The sequence below is a fragment of the Manacus candei genome, unplaced genomic scaffold (genome assembly GCF_025592945.1).
Source record: "Manacus candei isolate 608988 ecotype Guabito, Panama unplaced genomic scaffold, ASM2559294v1 h1tg000063l, whole genome shotgun sequence".
NCBI classification, from domain to species: domain Eukaryota; kingdom Metazoa; phylum Chordata; class Aves; order Passeriformes; family Pipridae; genus Manacus; species Manacus candei.
Window position 1 is genome coordinate 4,111,043 of NW_026138111.1, and position 22,139 is coordinate 4,133,181.

A 22,139-nucleotide genomic window follows, 5' to 3' on the forward strand; every position below is an offset into this window, starting at 1 on the left:
GATCATGAGCTAGCCTTTCTTCTTTAAACTATGACAAATTTGAAATTGTTTAAACTCTAAAGGGAGTGCTCAGATTTTCTGTGAATTTGTTGCACTTTAAGGGAAGTTCTGCATTGGAAAGGCTGAGAGTTTTTCGTGGGGGAAAGGATAAGAAGGGACACATTAGTATAACAGCATAATTGATCTTTATGCACTGAACATAAGTACATAGAAGTCGTTCCCTGATCTTCATCGTTCCCCTTTAAGTAGTACTGTTATTACTGAGGAATAACCTGCTACTTCTACTGCATGTTGAAATGACATCAAGCTGAGCACCAAACCTTTGGGCAGTCTGAAGAAAATAGCAGGACAGCCTTGTTCTGAGAAAGTTCACTCAATTTTTCCCTTTCGGTGTGAGAGAATGAATAAGTGTTATCAAGCTTCTTGAGGTGTGTGGGGTGTCCATAAATGAACCAAAGTCCACAGAAGTTCAGCTTTGCTTTTGCTTCTCACCATTTATTAATACAGTGTTTCCAAACATTCTGTTACAAATGTCTTTCTTTGTTTCAGAATCCTTTTTTCTTTACTGTCATCAATGACCTTAAACTTACTCCTCTGGATCTCTCTTTAAGGGGTTAATCATCATAAAACAGCTTTTATCACGAGAACTATTCCAGGTCTTGTCTTTTCCATGGTTTGTGCAAAGCCTTTTTCAGATCTTTACATCAGAGAGAGATCCAGTAGGCATCCTCCATTGCCCTTTCCCTAGTTCTGTGCTTTACTAGAAGCTCTGAACTAATGTGAACCTGGCTTTATGTTGAGCCCTATATAAAACTTCCAGTGTACCGTAAGAGTGTGGTGCTGAGCCAACAAGAGGGAGGCAGGTCTGGGTAGACCCAGGTGATTTAATTATTAGTATGAGTTGTCGAATTCAGAACTTCTGAATAAGGAGTTAGACAAAATAAAGGACACATTACTTTATTTCCTATTTATTGATGTAATGTATAACATGGTAAGGAAGAAGCAATTGATTCTATTCCAGGTGGTGAAAAGTAAAACTGAATACTAGGATTGCTGTTGTTCTTTTAAATCCAGTCTGTGCCCTCATTTCCTCTTGACTTCACTGGCTACTGAGGACAAGCAAAATAATGCAATGATTAGACCTTTTGGTATCTCAGGGCATTGCTGTATGCTGGTTTAGTTGCATTAGTTATTATTTCAATGTTTTCAAGCAAGTAATGCTAAGTACTTTAATTATGCAACAGTGTAAAACTGCAACATAACTTTGAGAAACTTTGAATTTCTAGAAGGAAAGAAAAAGGTCAGGAAAAAGTATGTAAAATTAAGGCCCATGACTAATTAGTTATGATGACATTATTGCAGATGAAGTTACTGTCTGTTCCACTGTGACACAGTAACTCCTGGTGTGTACTGCACCACATTGCCCTTTGAAGAATTAAATAGGGTCATTTAATTCTAAAAGTAAATATTTCATAAGAGATGAGTAGGATATGCACAGTGGGCAGCCATGTCTGCCCTGAGGGAGTATTAATTTAATAAAGCAAGGTTACAGGATTATAAATGATCATTTGACCCTGTTCTCAGCGCACTTTGGAGAAAATCTTCCAAGCATTGTTTTTTTGCAGGTTAAAATCTAACAGGTATTTTATTTCTGACATAAAATGCTTAGTATTATGAGAACTCAGCTTCTCATGTTTAAACAGATCATCCAGTCTCAGATAGTATTGTGCATGTTAATGATGTTGATAGACTTTGAATCTTTGTTTTACAGTGACCTCTTAAAAGAGTATGAATTGGGAAGGACACCTAATCCTGATATTGTGTGTAACAAGCACATCAAGTTCAACTACTTTCTCAATTATGCTATGGATAACCTTGGTAAGGAATTTTGAAGTATGTCAGTACAGAGTGTGTGCCCTGGAAATGCTTACAGGATACAAATTCTTTAAAAAGTGGGGAAAAACATGAGTTTGTGTGCATGCCTAACTCACTTATCTCTGCGGCAGTATTTCAATAATTGCAGAGTAATTTGGTTCAGGTTTGATTTTACAAATAGAATCATAGCATGGTTCAGGTTGGAAGGGACCTTTAAAGGTCATCTAGTCCAATCCCCGTGCCCTAGGCAGGGACATCTTCCACTGGATTAGGTTGCTCATGTGTAGGAACAGATTTAATTCAGGGACGTGCATTGACCTGACCATTAAGTTTTACATTCTTAGGTGGTCCTTAAAGCACAGAAGCACAAGTACTGGCATGCTGGTGAATAGTTTACATTATTTAAATAGCAGGAGTACGACTATTGTCAATGTAAGACTCCTCTATAGGTTTTCATCTTTCATTGCTTTCTGCCTTTCTTACTGGATGTTTGCAATCCTGTTTTGAACTGTGAATTTCAAGTACATGCCTTTGTATTTTGTTTGGCTTGTGTTTTCCTTGATAGGAGCAGATGCAATTGCTACTGGGCATTATGCTAGGACCTCCTTAGAGGATGAGGAAGTGTTTCAACAGAAACATGTTAAAAGACCACAGAGGCTTTTCAGAAACCGTTTTGAAGTTAGGAATAGTAAGTGGTGTCTTCATTTCATGTTTTGTCCTAGATACAAAGAAGAAATTTAAACTATATTTGATGTCACAGAATCAAGGATGTTTGTTACCTTACACAAAATGATAACCAGTTAAACCCCAGCCTTTGTAGAAGGTTGGTTGTGCAAAAGAGCATATTTACATAACTGAAAATGACCCTGACTTGTCAAGTATTACATTTTCTGTTTAAAGAGCTAGATGAATGTCTGATCTATAGTGAGAAGCATGCCATACCCAAAGGGAAAGAACCTTGCAAACTATCACTATGCAAAGCTGCCATGGTGATGTTTTTGCGTTACAGGTTCCCCACTTTGATTTGTTTGTTCTGGACTTAAAGAAGTTTATTTTTTTCTTTGTTTTAATTTTATTTCTGGAAAGTTGAAATGGCCCCAGCAGAACCAACATATACAACTATACGTGTGAACCAACTATACATGTGGCAGACTATGATTCACAGTTGTAGTATTTTGTGATATTCTAAACAGTCTTCTTTGGCTTTCTACTGAGATTTTGTATTACTGGTTGTGACTGAACTATTGGCCTGTGGTTTGTGTTCATTTGAATCAAGAAACACATAAGTAGTGTTTGTACAACAGCAGAGCTGTTTGTTTTTAAAGGGAGTGGACAGAACGTGACTGAAAAACTCTGATTTTGTTTGATCAGGGCAATCAGAAGATTGCATCTGTTTCAAAGAAAAAAGTCAAACTCTCAGCGTTGAGAATAACTCCACTGATTGTTCAAATCACTGATTTATATCAGGGAGATTTCAGGGCAAAACAGTGTGTTTTTGAGGAACAGTATACTCTAAGGTATTTTAATCTTCATTCTGTCTTTCACATAAAATGTGAAAATTGTTTTCATTTTTTTGTGTTGTTGATGTCCTTTCCAGTGACATATGCACTCTTGCAATAGATGAGACAGTGTAAGACTTTGTAAGATTCTGCACAGTACAGAATCTGAATATTTCTAGATCTTTTTAGTGGTGAGAAAATACCCAAACATTTTCAGTTAGATTTTGAAAAACTAGTAAAATACTGTCTTTAACATATATTTGGAAATAATAAAACTAAAATGTTGTTTGTCAAAATACTAAAGGAAGTTGAGCTATTAATGGTAGTTATGTTGAGATGCTTTATGTGTTTCACTTTGCAGCTGTGAAACTCCTTCAAGGGGCTGACCTCTTTAAGGACCAGACCTTCTTTCTAAGTCAGATCTCACAGGATGCTTTGAGGAAAACCATTTTCCCTTTAGGGGATTTAACAAAAAGTTTTGTAAAGAAGATAGCAGCAGAACATGACCTTCATCATGTGCTAAAGAAAAAAGAGGCATGGTAACACTTAAACTCTTTTGATTTGTATTTCTCTCTAAATCAGACTTTCCTGAACTTTTTGAACTTTGATCTGTGACAACTTGTCTGCTTCTGAGCACCGTAATAGAATAGGTTGGGAAACATTTTTCTTTGCTGTCTACTTCCTTAAAAGTACTTTTATGAGTTTGTGGTTAGTTGTGTATTTTAGCTTGCAGATGTTTTGTCTGCTATTGTACCTCAGAAGAACTAAGGTGAAGGTGAATGTGTAGGATGCTGTGAGCCTGAAGGAAAGCATCCTCTGTCACAGCAGTGGAGAAGCCTTTGGTCTTTACTCTTCATATCTTTTAAAGGCTTCCTCACTATAATTGTTTTTTGGTATGTCTTTAGAAATTGGATCATCCTGTTTTTCCACAGTTACTTTTAACAAAAAAAAGTTATGTTTCTCTGAGAAATAACACCTCATGAGTTGATCTTAAAAAATGTAGTGGAGGCAGTAGTTGTATTGCTGATGCTGTCTTGATTGCTTTTCATGTTTATATTTATCCTCTGTAAATGGGTATTTGAAGAATGTAGGCAGTAACTGAAAGGAAAAGGAAAACCTATTTGTTTTTGAAAGTTTTTTTTCAAGCAATTATTAGTAGGTATTATTTCAGATGTTTTTCTCTGCTTTTATGGATTCAATTCTATGTTTCCTTTTCAGAGTATGGGAGTCTGTTTCATTGGTGAAAGAAACTTTGAAAATTTCCTTCTTGAGGTGAGCAGCACTAAATCTGTGACAATCTTTGTTTTGTTCTGGTGTTCAGTTTTTATAAAAAATCCGCAGCAGTTTGTGGCCCACAATGCGTAGTGATGTCCCAACTCCCTTTGAAGTGCCAGGCCTAGGCAGAAGCTCACACCAACAGCTTGTAGAAGTATCATGCCTCTCCACCAGCAGTCAGTCACTCACTTTCTGTAGCAAAAGGAGTGAACATGCACTTCTTTGTGTGCCAGGCTCTGACAAATTGTTGGGATGTGAGTGGGGCAAATGGCTGAGTCCTGTTGTCCTCTGGCATGTGTGAGAATGGCAAAGTGAAGCCTAAAATTATTTCTTAAAAGGATTGCTCTTCCTACTTTTCTCTCTAGAGCAGCATCAAGGAAAAGTTGCTTGGGCAGAGTTTGCTTCTTGAAAAGCTATTTTTCAGCTTCAAGAGAATGTAGTGATGGAACCTAGAATATACTGTGAGGTTTTCGTGGGCCATCTTGTGACTTATCTCTTCCTCTTTGGTAGTATTTGGAACCTCAACCAGGTAACTTTGTTTCCATTGAAGATAAGAAGGTGATGGGAACACACAAAGGTAATTGGCTAACCCACCTTAATAACTTGCTTTTAGGTAAATGGAACAATACTGCTTATATTTAGAGGCACCAATTTTGTGAAATTCCAGAGAAGTCTGCAGGTTTTCCCCAAGTTTTTGTTAAATTGTGGAAACTTGCTTTACACTATATAGAGCTTTAAACTACAACTGATTATTGATTGATTATTCCATGTTGCAAGAAAATAAATGGTAATTGTTAGAGTTGCTCTGTTGATACTGATTGTTATTTTAATACCAAGAGACCATTGTTCACTTAATTCTTTCAAAATGACTGTACTTCCAGGTTGTTTAGTACCTAAACTTTGCAGAAAAAATGCACCATGAACCTCAGTGATGCTCAGCAGGACATCACCACACATGGGCAGCTTAACTTTCCTTTTCTCCTGTGTGTCCTTCCTTTGCTGTCCTCAGTTTGAGCTGCCATAACCAAGCTCCTCTCCCAAGTAATTTATGGTAGTAGGATGTTGCACTGGTACATAAAAGTAAGGGAAACTGGCAAGACTGAATGGTAGCAAAACCACAAACTGAAACTGAAATAAATGCTTTTATTTTATAAAACTATGAATGCCATAGTTGAAATGGACTAGTGTGAAATCATGTGCTTCAGGTGCGGATGAAAACTTTCAAGTAGATGTTAGTTTAGTTCATAATTGGCCCACTTCTCTAAGACAGCTTGGTTTGTTATTCTTTGTTTAGTGGTAAAGTTTGGGGAAAATGATTTTAGTATTATTTTTCTGAAAGTAAAAGATTAAAAGTTGCTAGCAGCTTTCCATTTTCATCTTTCCTTAGGTTGGTTCCTGTACACAATAGGCCAGAGGGCTCGGCTGGCAGGCCTCCAGGAAGCTTGGTTTGTTGTAGACAAAGATGTCAGCACTAGAGATGTCTATGTGGTGAGTTAAAACACTGGTGTTGCAAATGACTAATGCAAGCAATTTTGTGTCTGCTGCTGTATGGAATGTGATCCTAAGCTGGGCAGAATTCTTGGCTTTTCTCTTGGAGGAAACAAGAACCAACTAGTGTAGCATCAGCCGACATGAAACATCTTATCCAAAGGGGCTTTTCTTGAGTAGCAAATTGGTTTAGATTTTGTCATAGAACTTTTCCAAACAAAGGGCAAATACTGAAAAGAATCAGCTGGTCTACTGAGCTCTTATTTTCTACTGTAAAGCATGAGGGTTTTGTCATAGTTAGTATGATAATAACTTTTATAAAATTATAAAAGTTGTTATAATAGGGTTTATAAAAGGTGTAATATCTTTGTTTATGTATTGCTGCTTTGTTTTTCTAGTAGAAGAATTAGTAGCCAGTAATACAGTTTTACCATTTTGAAAACTCAGGCAGAATATATATAATACTGCAGATAATTGGTGTGTTAATGGCTAATCATATGAGATGACTTGGAGTTCTGCAGCTTGCTAGCATTGTTAGTGTTTCTTGCTGTTCATGCAGTTGTTATTCTTATTTGATACTGATGTGATTATAGTGAAGGTGTTCTGCTACTTGTTGATGTGCCAGTGGTGGTGGGAGACCATAAACAAATGAGAATTGAGAAGAAACAGATAGGAACACTAAGAAAATTTTGTTATGCCCTACAGTAAGGTTGCATGTGTGCAACACTGTTGTTGGGGATGTGTTCATTTGGAAAACTGGAGAAGAGAGAGGTAGCATCTTGTTGAGATAGGAGAAAGGAGGACATTAGACTTCTGAACACAACCTGAAGAAGGCAGAAACATGGTTGGAGGGAAAAGAATACAAGAAGTGACGACTTTGAAATGCAAAAGACTGACAAATAATTCGGGCTTACTTTAGCCTACTTTAAGTGATAATAAATGCTTGCTTTCTTACTTATTTTGCCTTCATTTTGATATGGCTTGATGCTTCCTCTATATTTCATGCTTTACAAGTTATACACTCTGGCAAAAACATCAGCATTAAATAAACATGTTTTAAGGCACCATCAAGAGACCACCCTGCTCTGTACAGAGACCTCCTGCGGACAAACCGAGTGCACTGGATAGCAGAGGAACCTCCAGCAGAGCTTGTTAGAGAGAAGATGATGGAATGTCATTTCAGGTTTCGGCACCAGATGGCACTGGGTAATCAAACCTTGTTTTATTTTTTCTTTTGCTTGATTTGTTAAACTCTGGTGTTGTGTTAATGCAGTTTTGCAGAAGTTGTTGAAATGTTTTGGCTTGTCTTTCTGTAGTGTCTTATAAAATGGTATCTTGACTTAGGTCTGTTTAGCCTAGTTATGAAGGTTTTTTAATGTGAACATAGGGATTAACTGTCAGGTGTTTGGTCATTTTCTGCCTAGTGCCTTGTGTCCTGACTCTAAACCAAGATGGGAGTGTGTGGGTAACGCTAGTGAAGCCAACAAGAGCTCTCACGCCTGGACAGGTAAGTTATTAGAAGTAGTTTTCTGTCCTTTTTTGTGTTTTAGCTGATCTGGCTAATAAAACAGAGTAGCTTTTTTATTAGCTGGAGTAATTAATTTATTATTTAATACTATTTTGTGTGTTTTGGGTTTTTTTTAAGATTTAGTCAGAATAAATGAATGTGCTCACTATTCAGCAGGTCTTGCAGAGCCTTGAGTTGGTCACCATGCTGTTTGCAGCTGCTGAAAAGATTCTCCCTGTGTTTGTCTCCTAGTTTGCCGTGTTCTACAAGGGTGACGAGTGCCTGGGCAGTGGGAAGATCCTGAGGTTGGGCCCATCTGTGTATACCATGCAACAGGGCAAAAACCGAGGGGAAAATCCAAAGAAGGAGGAGATTGACAAAATAGAACCAGCAACGTAACACGTGGCATTGTTTATTGAAGGACTTTGAAGAATTTGCTGCCTGAGAATAATAAAAACTGTAATAAATGTGGCTCCTGTTGATCTCTATGTTCTTAAGGCCAGTTGACCGTAGAGTCCCAGCTCGACTGTTAGCACTGAATGAGTTTAAAACTAAAGCCAGTGCAGTGCCATTTTGCTGGACTGTGTGGTGCTATTTATGTTAATACATATCAAGGGATGTCTTAAATTGTTAACTGTAATAGTAGTTACACATGCAAGAATTTTAAGATAAAAATCACGTCTGAAATCATAAATATCTCTTATGTGGAAATGAAATGCCTTTTTTTCCCCCTTATTTAAAGGTACCTATCTCTAGTAAAGTACGTATGTTGTTTTACACTAAATGTATCTGTGCTTTGTACTGAGGAAAAGGAGTGAAAGGTGTTCAAATTCAGCATTTTGAATTAACTGCAAGCAAGAGATATTTATCTTTAATTTTATATAGTTTTATAAAAAATGCTGTGGATTCTTAAACTGTATTAAGTAGTGGTTTCCCACATTTACAGAAATCAGAATTACAAATCTTAGGGACTTGAAAACAGTCTGGAATGTTAAATGTTTTCACACAACTGACTGCTAACTGCTGAGGGCTGAGGCTGTTTGGTTTGTCCCCTGGAGAAAAGAGTGCATTGCTGTGCTTCAGAAAAATGCAAATTCGTAGGAATTTCCTTGCTGTGTATTTAGCTTAATATAGACCTGATAATAACTAGATCTTGCCGTATCTCAAATTTAGGAAGAGCTGAATACCCCACCAAATTATGTTTATAAGGATTGGGTGCATATTGAGGACACCCTAAGCTTATAATAAAACTTTATTACAGCAAGTCAACAAAAATGAATTCCTAACTGTCTCCAAACTACAGCTCTGCAGGAGCAGGACTTTCCAGATGCATGTAGAATTTTGAGATTTACATCCACTCTGGGCAGTAGGAAAGCTGTAGCATGAATAGATCTTTTCAGCAGATCTGAAGGCTTGGATTACACGTACATCCTTTTCTTTTGTCTTGGTGTCTTCTAAGAATTCCTTTTGTTTCCTCTGCTAAGAAAAGTAAAAGGGAGAGAAGACTTTTCAGTGTCTACCTCCTGATCTGGCAAAGTTAAATACAGTTCAGGGAGCCCTATGGGAAAAACCTAGACAGTTAAAATCTTACTTGGCATTACAGTAGATCTACTTGAGAGGGGAAAACCATCCTTTTTCACTGGTGCTAAAATCAATTAAATTTAAAGTCTGTCTTTAGATCTACTGTCCATCCATGTGCAGGTTAACAGTAAGGACAATTTATGCTTCATGTGAACTCCTGATTTGTATTAGGTTAGTTGTTATGGGTCCTGGTCATGACTTTTATGTGGTTTTATGTGGTTACATTGCAAAATGTAGAATTAATTACTTAAGGAGTTAATGCTCCATGTTGTCCTCACCTGAGTTTTGCCGCAAATGTCCCAATTAAAATCTTAACAAGTGTTTTGTGTTATACTAGTGTGGTTTATACTACTATGTTATCTCACAATCTGCTTTGGTAGAGATATGTTCAACTGTGAGGACATGAAAAAGGACATAGCCACCTGTGACTCCTGGATTTATTAATCTGCAAGATTAGTTCTCAGAGCTGCCTAAAACTGTCTGCTTCTGGGCGTGCCCAAACCCACCGAAACATGTCAGCCTGGAGACACTGTGGTACCCAACTCTGTGCAGGCTGAAGGAACTAAGATCCATACAACTGGTTCCCATCACCCCTGGGTTAAACTCAGTTACTCTTAAACAGTCCTCTGAACCTGGTCTGAAAATGTTTTCTAGGCAAAAAAACCTACTTGTTGGATTTGGATAGGCTTTACAAATGCTTTGAGAACAACAACAAAATCACCCAGTAATTTTGATAAATTTGCTATTTTTTTCAAGAAAATGTTCATCCTGCCTTATAGGCTCAGTAGTTACTTGTGGTTTTCTGGGCTTGAGCATTGCTTCAGTGCTGGGTGGAGCTGCTGAGTGGTTTGAGCTCTGCTGTACTGCCTGGGTGAAGAGCTGCTTGCTATGAGGACACTGAGAAGGCAGCTCACTCCAAGGATGGTTCTTTTATGCAGGAGAATGTGTTCCCTGCAGCCTGAATGTGTTTCCATAACGTTTGAGGACAAAAAAGACTTTTGTCACTATTCTTCAGCTCTTTCTTTTTTTTTTCTATTTTCTTTTTATCAGATGGACTCTTTTCTTATAAATCCCATTCTGAGGACAAGATTTCCTGGTATATTATCCCTGGGATGGCTTTGCTGCTGAATTGCTGATACAGTGTCTGGTGCATCCCAAGCCCAGTGGATTCAGGGCGCTTGCTTGGCCTCAGGCACAGTCGGTGCAGTATTTTTTAGTGCTTTTAATACTGTTATGGTGAATTTAGGAGTTCTGGCAACAAGATCCCAGGTTTGCTGAGAGCCACTGAACCAGTGTCTCATAGCAGGAAAGGGTAGCCATGTCCTTCTTGTAGCATAGCTGGCATGGGATGCAATGAACATCTGCTACAAATCCTGCAGGACAGAGACTTTTTACATATGCTCTGCTTCCCTCATTTTGTTTAAACATCCTTTACATTGGATACAGTAGCAATCCAGGATGGCTAATCTGGAAATTCATAAATTAACATGCTGCTCTTCAGTAGAAACCTCTCTAGCAATGGTCTCCATTCACTTTTAAGGCTCAGGGACTTTGATTTTTATCATCAGAGCTGAATGTCATGGTTCTGCTGAAGAATCCTCATCTGAGGTAGAGGTGAGTATAGGCACTGTTTGGTCAGTACAGACTCATTGTCTGAGAAGGGTGGAGGCTTCTTCTCAGCTTCTGTGCAGCACAGCCTCTTGCTGTGGTGATAAGCAAAGACCTTTGACATCATGAATCAATTGCTGCTGTTGCTCCCAGTGAACCTCATCATACTGCTGGGAGCTAGGAATTAGTGGGCATTTGTGAAAATCAAATTGCAAATAGCTTCTTGCATGGGATGTTTCACAACAGGTTGCACACGTCCAGCAACACAACACTTGCATGTTTAAACCAGCATTTCCAAACAACTTGTACTGTTCAGAGGGCTTGGTAAATTTCTCTTTCCATCCCATGTGCTTCTCCTGGATAAGGGTCTCAACTACTGACCTCCTGCATGAGATCTCATACGTAGGGTCTTTGGTCAGGGGAATTTCATTCTGTCCTGCATGGGTACACAGTTTCTCAGGGGCATCTGGCAGAGCAGCCTATAGAGGCACATTTCTACTGGTGGAGCTGGCTGTTACCTTCAAGATGAGCAGCACCATCACCATTTCTGTTGTGATAGTAACAAGTGTGTTGTTTCTGTAACACCAGTCTTCCCAAAACCAGTGTGCAGTAGTGCTGAGAGCAGTGCCCAAACCCCATGCTCCAGCTTGCCCCAGGGCTTGCAGCCTGCCCTGGCCTGACCCAAAATGGTTGTGAAAATGCACACGGGCACAGCTATAACAACTTGGAAACAGGGAAGTAAAAGAGTGAGGTGAGAGCAGAGGTTGGTGCTGGGGTCAGGCAGCCATGCTTCCTACAAGGAACCATCACTGACACTATCACTCACACAGCCTTTGCCAAGGCTGGACTTTGGCCAAGCTTAGGTTTGAACTGGGTAAGAGCAGTCTGATTGGAAGGTGATTTTTTTTTAAAATTTATTACAGAAGGTTATCATCAACATGCTTTTTAAAATTCACTGGCTTTTCAATTTTTTTGTCATTTTTCTGCCATTTTGGCAACAAATTGCAAGCAGGTTATTTCACTTTAAAGTTAGCATTAAGCTCTTCAGGTCTCGAAATATTTGGTTTCAAAGACTCACATGAATGACTACTCAGAAAAGGATTTTTCCCTTCCAAAGCAGAGAACATGATAACAAGATTAGGATCATGTAACTGAAAAACCATGACTTGTGTGAGCTAAGACTGGGACTGAATTGAAATCTCTGTTGTGCCCTGTGAATATGTTTGAAACCTGCATTGCTGAATGTATAATGGCTGAGAAATTGCACTCCAAGTGCAGTTTTATTCCAGAAGTGCTTGTGTAAAACTTAATTGCATTCCTAACTTTGCTGCTTCTTGGCAATATTCCTGCCCCGGCTGGTGCTACAGAGCTGGAGGACAGGGCTGTGCCCACGCAAGGGGAGCAGGCCTGTTCTCTGTTCTGTTCTATTTTCGCCTGAATAGGATCTTTGGAGCGTTGAGATGTTGCACAGGCATGGTGGAGGTTCTCATTCACACTATGGCAGCACAGTATTTACAGTCCAGCAGTAAAAGCATTGGCTCTCTATGTTCGGATTGGCTTTTAGGCTTTTAGAGAATCTTTCATCCTCCCACTTCAAAATCAAATGTTCATGTGCTTTAGCTGCAAACCACAGGGAACAAAACTCATGTTGTTTTTATAAAGCTCCCCCCCTTTTTAGAATAGAACTATCTTATCAGCATACTTACAAGCAAAAAAGTAACCATTTTTTGGATGCAACATTTAAATTCATACTTTTTTATATATATATATATATATTTCAATTCATCCCTATGGTCAAGACTGAGCTCTCTCTAGAAGCTGGGAGATGAGTGCATGCAGCCTCCTGTGCAGACTTGCCCCTGCAGGCAATGAAATGGGACTCGAGTGAAGATTCTCAGTGCAGCTTTTGCTGCCTGGAGTGGAACATCAGGGTCATGCTGTTTTGGAGTTTAGGATACCACTTCCCCTTCCACCTTTGTTTCCAAACCACAATTTTCAAATCTCTCTTTCTCCAAAAGAACCTTTCAGCTTGGAGACTTCAGCACAGGAATGTCCAGCGAGGGTCTCTGCTCCCCCTTCTTTACGTGGAACAATTCTGCAGCCAGGGACAGTAGAATGAGCTTAAGGGGGATCTCAGTGCCACCAAACAGCCTCGGGTCAGGCCATGGGAGCATGTAACGCTGTCTGCTTTGCAGCCATGCCTTCTGCCAGCTGGATCCCCTTCAGAAGATGGAGCATATGATACGGAGAGTGCACAGCAAAGTGAGTTTCCTGGCTGCTCTCCATAAGCACGTGACTCTCTTATCAGTCACATTTCTGGTACTGTCCAAAGAAAAGAAAAGGCTGAGGTGTTGCCACAGCTGTGAGCCAGTCTCGGTGGGAACTGCCACCAGAGATCACAGAATCACAGAATCATCAAGGTTGGAAGAGACCTTCAAGATCATCTAGTCCAACTGTCAACGCTGCACCACCATAATCTCCCCTAAACCATATCCCCAAGTGCCACATCCAGACGCCTCTTGAACACTTCCAGAGATGATGACTCTGCCACCTCCCTAGGCAACTTGTTCCAATGCCTAACCATTCTTTCAGTGAATTTTTTTTTCTAGCAGGATGAAGCCCTTCCATCTCCTGCCTGCTGGTCCTGATACTAAAGAGCACCTCTGGAGGTCTGGTGAGCTGGAAGCCAGGAAGAAGTTTCTGAAGGCAAGAGACTGTTCAAGGGAACAGCTCATGTGGAGTGAGGCTACAGTGAAAACATTGTGTGTGGGCTGAGGAGCTGGAGCCAACTGATCTGCCAGTGAGGATAAGCACGGATCAGAGAAAGTCAGGTTGCAGCTGAATATTTCTTGGAATGCCTTAGATGCTGATTCTTTAAACAAATCCTGATTGTTTAATTTCTCAAGCAAAGAAAGGCCAATAGCCCTGACTACTACCAAGGCCAAAAACACCCCCAAAACCAAACAGGTAAGCAAATGTCAAAGCAAATTCTTGCGTGTTCCATGCGAGAAAAGGAGAAAAATGGGTGAGGGAGTAGTTCCTGGCCTTCTGGACTGGAAAATGGTTGTGTTATGAGCATCGTTGTAGCATGCACAGCTGGGAGACGATGGTGACTAGGTAAAGAGGATGTCCCACTGATGAGGAACATACTGGCAACCATGCATAGGTTATGAATAGAATTTTAAAAACACTTCCTCTGCATTTATATGTATTTACGTGCTTTAATGAATTGAGCAAAATGAAATTATCTATGATAAATGCAATAATCACAGGAACATGGCACGCACTGATGATGCAGGGAAGTGAGGTGCCATTTCCAGATTCAGCACCAAGAGGCACCAGGATATCACATTCATCCCTCCCAACCGTGGATAACATTGCTGGGAGAGGGTGACCATAGGAAGGGCAATTAACACATCCATAACTGTGACTTTTTCCTGGTTTTTTTAGACTTTTTCTGAGTCATGACCTTGAAAGTATTGCCCCTCGGTGGTTTTGCTCACTGCAGGGACAAAGCTGCAGTCATTTCAGCACACTGATGAGCCAACTGAAGAGCAGCACCTCTTAAGAGCCAAACTCCCATCGGGCTGGGCAGCAACCGTGGTACTGGTCAGGCAAGTGACAGCCCCAGCAGCAGGGAAAACACACACTTTTTACACTGACACAGTTCAGGTCCTGCCTGCCCTCCTTCTCCTGCACTGGGCTGTGCTGGTCATTAGCTTTCCTGGTCACTCTTAAACATTCTCTGGCTCTTGAATGACTGGAGGCAAAAGGGAGATGTATTATTTTTTCTTTGGAGAACCAGCATCAGATTCTTACACTTATTGGAATGTGTGAGGGTTCTGATGAACACTAACTTTTGGGTTTGGTTTGCTGAATCTCTGGGATATTTTTCCTTTCTGAGATGTCTTGCATATTACTAAAGGTATAGCATCAGCTAGAGAGACTTGAGAATGCAAAAAGCTAATGGACTCCTTAGTCTATGTAGTTTTCCAGCATATAGAGTAATTTCTTCAATATAAAAGAACTTCCAACTCACTCTGCAAGTTTTAAGGTCCTAGAAGCAATGAAATACATGGAGAGATACCTCTTAAACAGACCCTACCTGGAGAAATGTTTTTCCAAGGGGCTGCCACACTCTGGGCTTTGATAATTCAGTGGCACTATTCCCATTCAATAGCATCATCTTTTGAGGATGCTCCCAGGAAAACACCAGTCTTGTAATTACGGCACATCAGTCCCTGTGGGGAAAAGCAACAGAAGACCTACTTCCAGTAAGAAGATTCATTAAAAGTGACCTGACTACTCTGTTGGATTTCTCCAGAAGTGCTGTGGGGGCTCATGACAGAAATTCCTCTGGTGCTTTGTATTCCTGCAGGGCTCCTGGGTTTGTCTCTGGGGTTGCTGTGAGGTGGATGCAGTCTGCAAGCAGTATTGGTGGCAGATCTTACCCAGCAGTTCTGGCTGGTTGTCTCAAAAACCTTCAAGTTGGACTCCTAGACAAATGGTGAATTCTTCCTTTTCTTTAAGAAGTCCCTGGGTAGGAAAGACAAAGACACTCAAGAGGTATGTAGCACTGACTTCATGGGAGCCAGCTGTTTCATCCCTCTGTGCATCTGGTTCTGTTTTGTTTTCAATGAAATTTGGTCAGAACATAAAAGGGCTCACCCATGTCCTTGGGAGGAGGGAAGATGCCCCATGTTTTCCTCTCCCATGTAGAGATTCCCTCTCCTGCCTCCCAGTCTCCTGTGTCTTCCAGGGCTGATGAACACAAGCACAGCAGGAAAATCCTGGGCTGTGCCCACCACAACACAGGAGGAGAGACTGAGTGAGAACCGATGATGGAACATTTCTTCTCTTATTTGAAGGACTTCAGTGAAATTTGGATCTAAAAAAAAGGATGAGTACTAGCACAGCTCTCTTTGGCAATCTGTTAATCTCAAAGGCTTCGTCCCCAGCCTTGCTGCAGCTCCTGCTTGTTGGTAAAGCAAACTCAGTGGGTCTGGTACAGCTTTGTTACACTGAATGAGGATTTGTGTGAAACTATAAACATCAAAGAGGGATGGATTATAAACATAAAAAAGACTGGTATAGATAACTAACCATGTGGCATCTGGTGGACTTCTGACTGGTGCTGAATTAAAGGTAGTTTTAATTTTAATCTATTTACTTAAGGTGGGTTTTTCTATTGTTCACACATTTTTATTTCTCTCTCCTCTTTAAGAGTACACAAAGGACTCCATAGGTCCTGTCACACCAGTCAGCTCCATGGCTGTTAGCAAGTTGGCTATATATAGTAAAACTGTGTGATTGATCTATTACAAGTTTGAAAGGTTTCAGTTGTGGCTTTTAAACTGAAGGGCACTTAATGTACTATTAGTATTTATTGATATAGTAATACCTATAGAAATGAAGCAAGAGGTTTTCCTACACATTAGCCCAAGGGGTTGATATTTTTTCAAACTGTTTTATTTGGGGGGAGGGTGGGAAGGGGGAACCCAACTTGTAAGAAACTAATACTGGAAAGCACCTAAGTGGACACACTGCAACTATTTTTAATAAAAGAGAATGGCAGCACCTGGAAGGCTGGAGCTCAGGGTTCATTTCTGTTTCATGGGTGGATCTGATGTAAAATGACAGGTTTGTGGATGTCAGGATGGGTTCCAGAAGGCTTAGATCTTGCTGGGCAGGGGCAGTCCCACATTTTGGCCAAGGATGGCCCTGGGACACACAGCAGCTGTCAGAGAGACAGAGCACCTCTCACCTTAAGCAGAGTTCTCTCCCTAAGGTACGTTTCAGTTCTGCTCCACCTCTATGGTGTCTCCTGACCCAGTGCAGAGGCTGGGGTCTCACAGCACCCTCAAGAAGTATGGTCCAGAGAGAAATCAGTCAGTGCCTCCCTTCAAATAAAGACAATATGTTCAGGGTATGTAAACTTTTTGAGTTTGAAGGAGTGGATACTCCATTCACAGAGGTCTTTGAGCAAAGGGATGGCAGCAGCAGATGTCTGACCAAGCCCAGTACAGAGCTCCAGGGGGCTCCTGGGGGCACTTACAAATGCTTTGAAGTATTTAGAAGACAATAGTGAATTAACATGGTCTCTTTGCCATACACACTTCCAATTAATCTAATTTTCTTTAATACAGCACCTGGCATGGTGTATAAAGAAGCAGCAACAGCAGATGGGACGTGTCTTCAGTAAATGGTTTGATGCTGCCCCCCACTCTGTTCTCACATGCAAAACGCAGTCAGTGTGGGCTGACATTAATTGATATGAGGTAGGTGCAAATCTTGCTTGGCAAGAAGGGAAGTGTTACAAAAGCCCTCTTGGGCTTAGTTTCATTTCGTATTTTCATTCATGGTTTGAATGATGAAACGAAAGGTAGATTGTAAAGGCTGCAGATGCTGCCTCCAGGCATACTCATGGACAGAACAAAAATCCAAAACGAGTATGAGAAACTGGAGGATGGATCCAAAAATCAAGAGACTAAAATAGAAAATGAGTCCAGTACCAATCGCTTCTTTTAGGGAGGAGAAGTGAGTTGTATATGTGCAAACAGGAGCATAAAGGCAGGGCAAAACCTCTGCAGAAGAGGCTGTGGGGCCCAAACGCATCCTAGGCTGGTCCTGGCGCTACAGGTGGTGTCAGTGTGTGGACAATGATAACACCTCACCAGCACTGCTGTGGATCTCCTTTTCTGTGATCCTCCTAGACTTTGGCAGGAGCATCCTCTACAGCTGAGCAAGCTGTTTGGCTAAGCATGGTAAGGACATGGACAAACTAACTCATCATCCTAGGAAATGCTACTACAGGCTATTGGCGCATGTACTGGAATTATCATATAGGATTTTTAAGACTGTTTTAGACAAATCGCTGAGTATGTTTGAACTTGAGTTGTTGGAGGGGCTGGGCTACATGACTGATTATGTTATTGCAGTCTTACCATGCCATGCTGCTGCCACTGGTCCATATCTTCTGAGCTTTTTTTCTTAAAATTTGCTTAGGCCAAATGCCACTGTAAAGATCAGGACAGGAAAAGTTAATGAAATGGAGAATCTTTTTAATTATTTTCTCCTTTTTTTTTTTTTTTTTGGTGTTGGTAGGCCTACTGCTTGCATTTTGTGGGCTGCTCCAGTCTCTTCTCTCTCTCTGCCACTGCCAAAAAGGTTACATCAGACCTGGTAATGGGTTGAAGAAGAGCAAGAAGGAAGGGTAGAAGGTACAGCAGTGTTTCTGCACAAGGAGCAGTGACAGAGATCCAAGTTGTTCAGGTGGAAAGAGACAACCCAAGTGCTCTAGAACAGAGCCTTCCTCCCTCTTTGACCTGGAGAAGGTGACTGAGAAATGATTGCTTACTGCCTCCTGCTGCAAGCAGTGAAGTTGTCCATTGTAGGGGACAGGAACGAAGCTGAAGATGAGGAAGAACTTTTTCTTGCTGCTTGTGACTGAGTCAGACAACTCACCGTGTACTAGAAGTTTACATGGGTCCAAAATGCAACATGATAGACATATGAGGGAAAGAAATGTGTTGCTGCAGACAAGCACAACTCCTCCCTCTGGGGAGCCCTGAGCTGCAGCGTGCTGGGGTATGTGGACCCTGCTGGGGCCAACTTGCCATGTAACATGCGGCTGATAATCCTCTTTTCCTAAACATCTGCTGTGGGTCGCTACTGGAGACAGGATCACAGGCTGGTCTGTCCCTTAACTATCCTGCTTATGTGAAAGCCTGAGGCTTATTTCTGCTTTTCAACAGAAAAGTGAACTAATACTTGAGAAAAAACTCAAGTATTAGTGTTCTGCCAAAAAATGCACTTGCACAGTAAAATTTAGACCAGTTTCCCTCGGGGCTAATTACTTGAGTTTGTTTAGTGGCAAGTTTTAGCAGAGCTGCTTGCAAACTGAAGATCCTGTCTTTGATTTTGCCCCTAAATCATGACAGTAGCCAGGCACTCTCCACCTGACTTCACACTGGCCAGTTGATACTGACAAATACTTTTATTTCCAGAAAGCTGGCAGACATGTGCAGGTCACTGCTGTGTCTTGAGAGATGCATGAATGAAGACTTGCACAACAGCCTGAAAAGTATTGACTGAGCAAGACCACGGCTTGGCCTCAGCTGGCTTGGAAGAGCCAAGAATGTAGCCAAGGGAGTCCAGAAAGGCCCTTGTCACTGCAGGCTGTCATTGGGCTGGGCTGGCTGGCTGCCTCACCCCCTCTAGCTGCTCTCCAACCTCCTTTTCTAAACCTGGTGCTTTCCTGGTGATCTGCTTTGCTCCGGGTTAGCAGAGGGTATTTCTCTTCAATGGACCATTTCCCATGTCTGAAAAATGCCACAGGTTTGGACTGAAATGCAATGCATGCAGTGGTACCCTGTGCCAGCACAGGGAACAAACCACTGGGCTAGAAGGGTTGGAGGAGCTGTGTGTGTTGGCTCGTTGATGCTTTATAGCCTCTGCTTCCTCAGTGAGAGTGAGGGGTACCCATATGTTCCTCACTCCCATTACTTTCTAAACCCCGGGAAATGCCATTTGGACTCTGAGCATTATGCACTGCACTTAAACCACCAGAGGATGAATACAAGTTCAAAAAAATTCTTAATTTATTGTAAATTCTCCTTTCATCTGTGCTGCAATTCCAGTGTTCTGAACATTAATAAATATACATTTGTTAAAAAAAAAACAAAACAACAACCTCCAGTGTCTAATCTGCCATAAAGCTTTTAAAAAGTCATAAAAATAGGTTTTAATTTTTTTGTAATTAATACAACTGACCCTCATTTACTGCAACAATTCTGATCAAAATAAAAACTACCTACATCTCACTGGGACAAAATATACATACACAGATGTAAAAACAACTAGCATGGGTTATACACAATGCCTGAGCACACAGCCAAGTGCCAGACCTTTAAAACATTCAAATTTTTTCTCTGTCAGAAAATGTCACGCAATATGTTGCATAATTTTTAAAGGAACAACATCCTTCCTCCCTCTCCCCTTCCAAAGGCCTCCTTGATACTTTTGGAAATGCATAGGAATATAATGAAATTAAGATTACAGCATATAGTTTTTCATCTTTCCCTCAACTCTTGCATTTAATTTAGCCTGATTTTCTGTTTTTTCCCTTTCACACACATTTGTACAAACAACAGCCAGTATTTTCCCAAAAGGGCTGCTATGGCAAGCAAGGAGCTCCTGAAAGCCTTGTTGTCAGAGAGCAGGTCACAGCCACACCATTGCCATCCTTGGAGTCACATATTCCCACCACAGGGAGCCACTGGCTGAGCTCTGCCCCAGCTGGATGCAAACTTTTTCACATCTTGTTTTTCCTTTACTTGTTCACATTGCAGGAAGGTGAAGACAGCAGATAAGTCACACTTAACTTTCCTATACTTGTGAACTCAGCACATTTTGTGGGAAACATGAAACCTTAAGGCTTCCATGTGCTTTCTGAAACACCAAGAAGGCCAGGGCTTTGTCAAAGAGCTGGGCAGTGAAACCTGGACATCTTTAAAGACTTATATTTCTGCTTTGATTAGCAATGTGCTGAATCCAGTGGGAAAAAAATTAAAACACAATAAAATAAAATACTGCACCTGAGGCAGAACTTTCCCAGTGGGAGGAGGGCCCTCTTCTTAGGACATGCAGAGTGCTGGTTTGGTTCAGAGCCAGACCAAAGTCAAAACCTATCATACAATCAGACCACTTATTTTCTTGTTCTTGGTAAGGGAAATACCGATTTGACTTCTTCTGGACAGGACTGTGTTGAAATCTTACACAAAGTTATGACTTCTTTTTAGCCCTGAAGTTCAGTTCCTGAACATTTCAATGCACTTCAGAGAAGGGGTCAAAACACCAAAAAATGAAAAAACAAAGTCTTGTGGGTTTTAGAAGAGGTTATGAAAGAAACATACTGTACCCTTAAAGTGTTCCAAAATCTGTCAGCAAAACTTATAAATTACAGTCATGGATTTTGATGTAATCTTTACTGTATTATTTTGAAAACTGCACTGTGTCTGAAGGTGGCTTCCATGCAAACCTCAATTACTTTACCAAATGCCAAATTCAAGTAAAATTGTGCAATGTTCATATAAAAAATATCAAACGCTCTTTTTCATTGATTTCCTATTATCAAATTAAGAAGATCAGTATAAATGTAAAATATACAAAGAAACTTTTTCTTTAGCAACACCATACAAAATATATAAAAGTATCTACACTTTTTATATATATATAAAAGATTTCTTTTTTCTTAAGACAATGTGTCCATAGGGGGTGGACAGAGATGCTGGCATAGAAACCAAAGGACACTTGTTGGGATATTCCTCCCTAGAGCCCAGCAAGCTGAAGGGTTCACACTGCAGCCATCAAAACTCCACCAGAGACATCTAGTGCTTGTCTTCAGGCTGATGGATTGACTTATTGTAGGTCCACTATGATAATAACATGTTTTTCCTTGGTTCTTCCCTGTAATAAGCAAACCCTGCAGCACAGTCTGTACTGCAAATAGGTATCTGTCCATCACAGTGCATCCCTGTGGCCATTTCCATGTGTTTTCGGAACACGTTCATGCCGTGAGGAGCGTACCACACAGCAACCTTACTGCAAGTGCATCTGGGCACCGTGTCCCCACTGTGAGTGGTCAGGAGTGTGCCATCACATGAAACCGTGTGGGAATCAGTGCCCACTTCACCCTCCTCACCACGTGGCCACTCTGATGAAATCCGAGGTGGGAAGGCGGCGACCCTGCAGCGAGGAGTCCGGAGCCATGCAGAGGTGATCACAGTTTCCTGATGGTTCAAATTGAAGTTTCATTACTGCCCCTGTTAGTGAGAAGAAGTAATCATGCAGGCTTAGGGTTAAACAGGCACAGGCAAACCACCCCATCCAAAACTACCTAATCCTTTTCAGTAAGGGCTCATGCTCTGTGAAGTTACCATGCCTTGGCAATCCAGTGCTTGCAAGGGGGATGCTGCCCTCCAAGGGAAGACCAGCTGGGAGAAACAGTTCCAGGAGTACACAAGAGAAACAAGCTTTAGAGGAAGTTCTACGGAGGGCTTGTGTTTGGCTAACAGTGAGGATGCAAGGTTCACACACAAATGTTACAAGCTGTTACAAACCTGGTGTTTCAGACAGATTCATGCGATCTGCTGCCAACAGCAGAGTTTTCTATTATGCAAAAGGTGAGGAGATAATATAGTTGCTTAGTACAAGTTGGCTGATTATTCTTCAGTAATGACTGTAGTACCTGGTAGCAGCAAGTAGTTATGGCTTGTTAAAGACATCTCTGTTTCCCAGCTAACCAG

The 22,139-nt window shown here is 40.9% G+C and overlaps 2 protein-coding genes across 7 annotated transcripts in view; one reads left to right on the plus strand and one right to left on the minus strand.

Annotated features, from left to right (window-relative positions):
* TRMU (tRNA mitochondrial 2-thiouridylase) overlaps positions 1–22,139 on the plus strand; it is a 376,674-nt gene that overhangs the window by 1,103 nt on the left and 353,432 nt on the right. Inside the window, exons 3-11 of one of the 2 annotated variants that reach the window (XM_051805185.1) lie at positions 1,772–1,878; positions 2,441–2,563; positions 3,736–3,908; positions 4,593–4,646; positions 5,160–5,226; positions 6,037–6,137; positions 7,199–7,343; positions 7,562–7,644; positions 7,897–8,115. In XM_051805185.1, the coding sequence (XP_051661145.1) occupies positions 1,772–1,878; positions 2,441–2,563; positions 3,736–3,908; positions 4,593–4,646; positions 5,160–5,226; positions 6,037–6,137; positions 7,199–7,343; positions 7,562–7,644; positions 7,897–8,043 (1,000 nt within the window). In that variant the 3' untranslated portion in view covers positions 8,044–8,115. Of the gene's footprint in view, positions 1–1,771; positions 1,879–2,440; positions 2,564–3,735; positions 3,909–4,592; positions 4,647–5,159; positions 5,227–6,036; positions 6,138–7,198; positions 7,394–7,561; positions 7,645–7,896; positions 8,116–22,139 lie in introns of those variants that run through there. The other variant, XM_051805186.1, reaches the window with a different exon arrangement.
* Positions 19,416–22,139, minus strand: part of CELSR1 (cadherin EGF LAG seven-pass G-type receptor 1) — a 169,153-nt gene continuing 166,429 nt past the window's right edge. For all 5 annotated transcript variants that reach the window (XM_051805168.1, XM_051805172.1, XM_051805169.1 and 2 more), the window contains exon 35: positions 19,416–21,656. In XM_051805168.1, the coding sequence (XP_051661128.1) occupies positions 21,632–21,656 (25 nt within the window). In that variant the 3' untranslated portion in view covers positions 19,416–21,631. The remainder of the gene's footprint in view (positions 21,657–22,139) is intronic.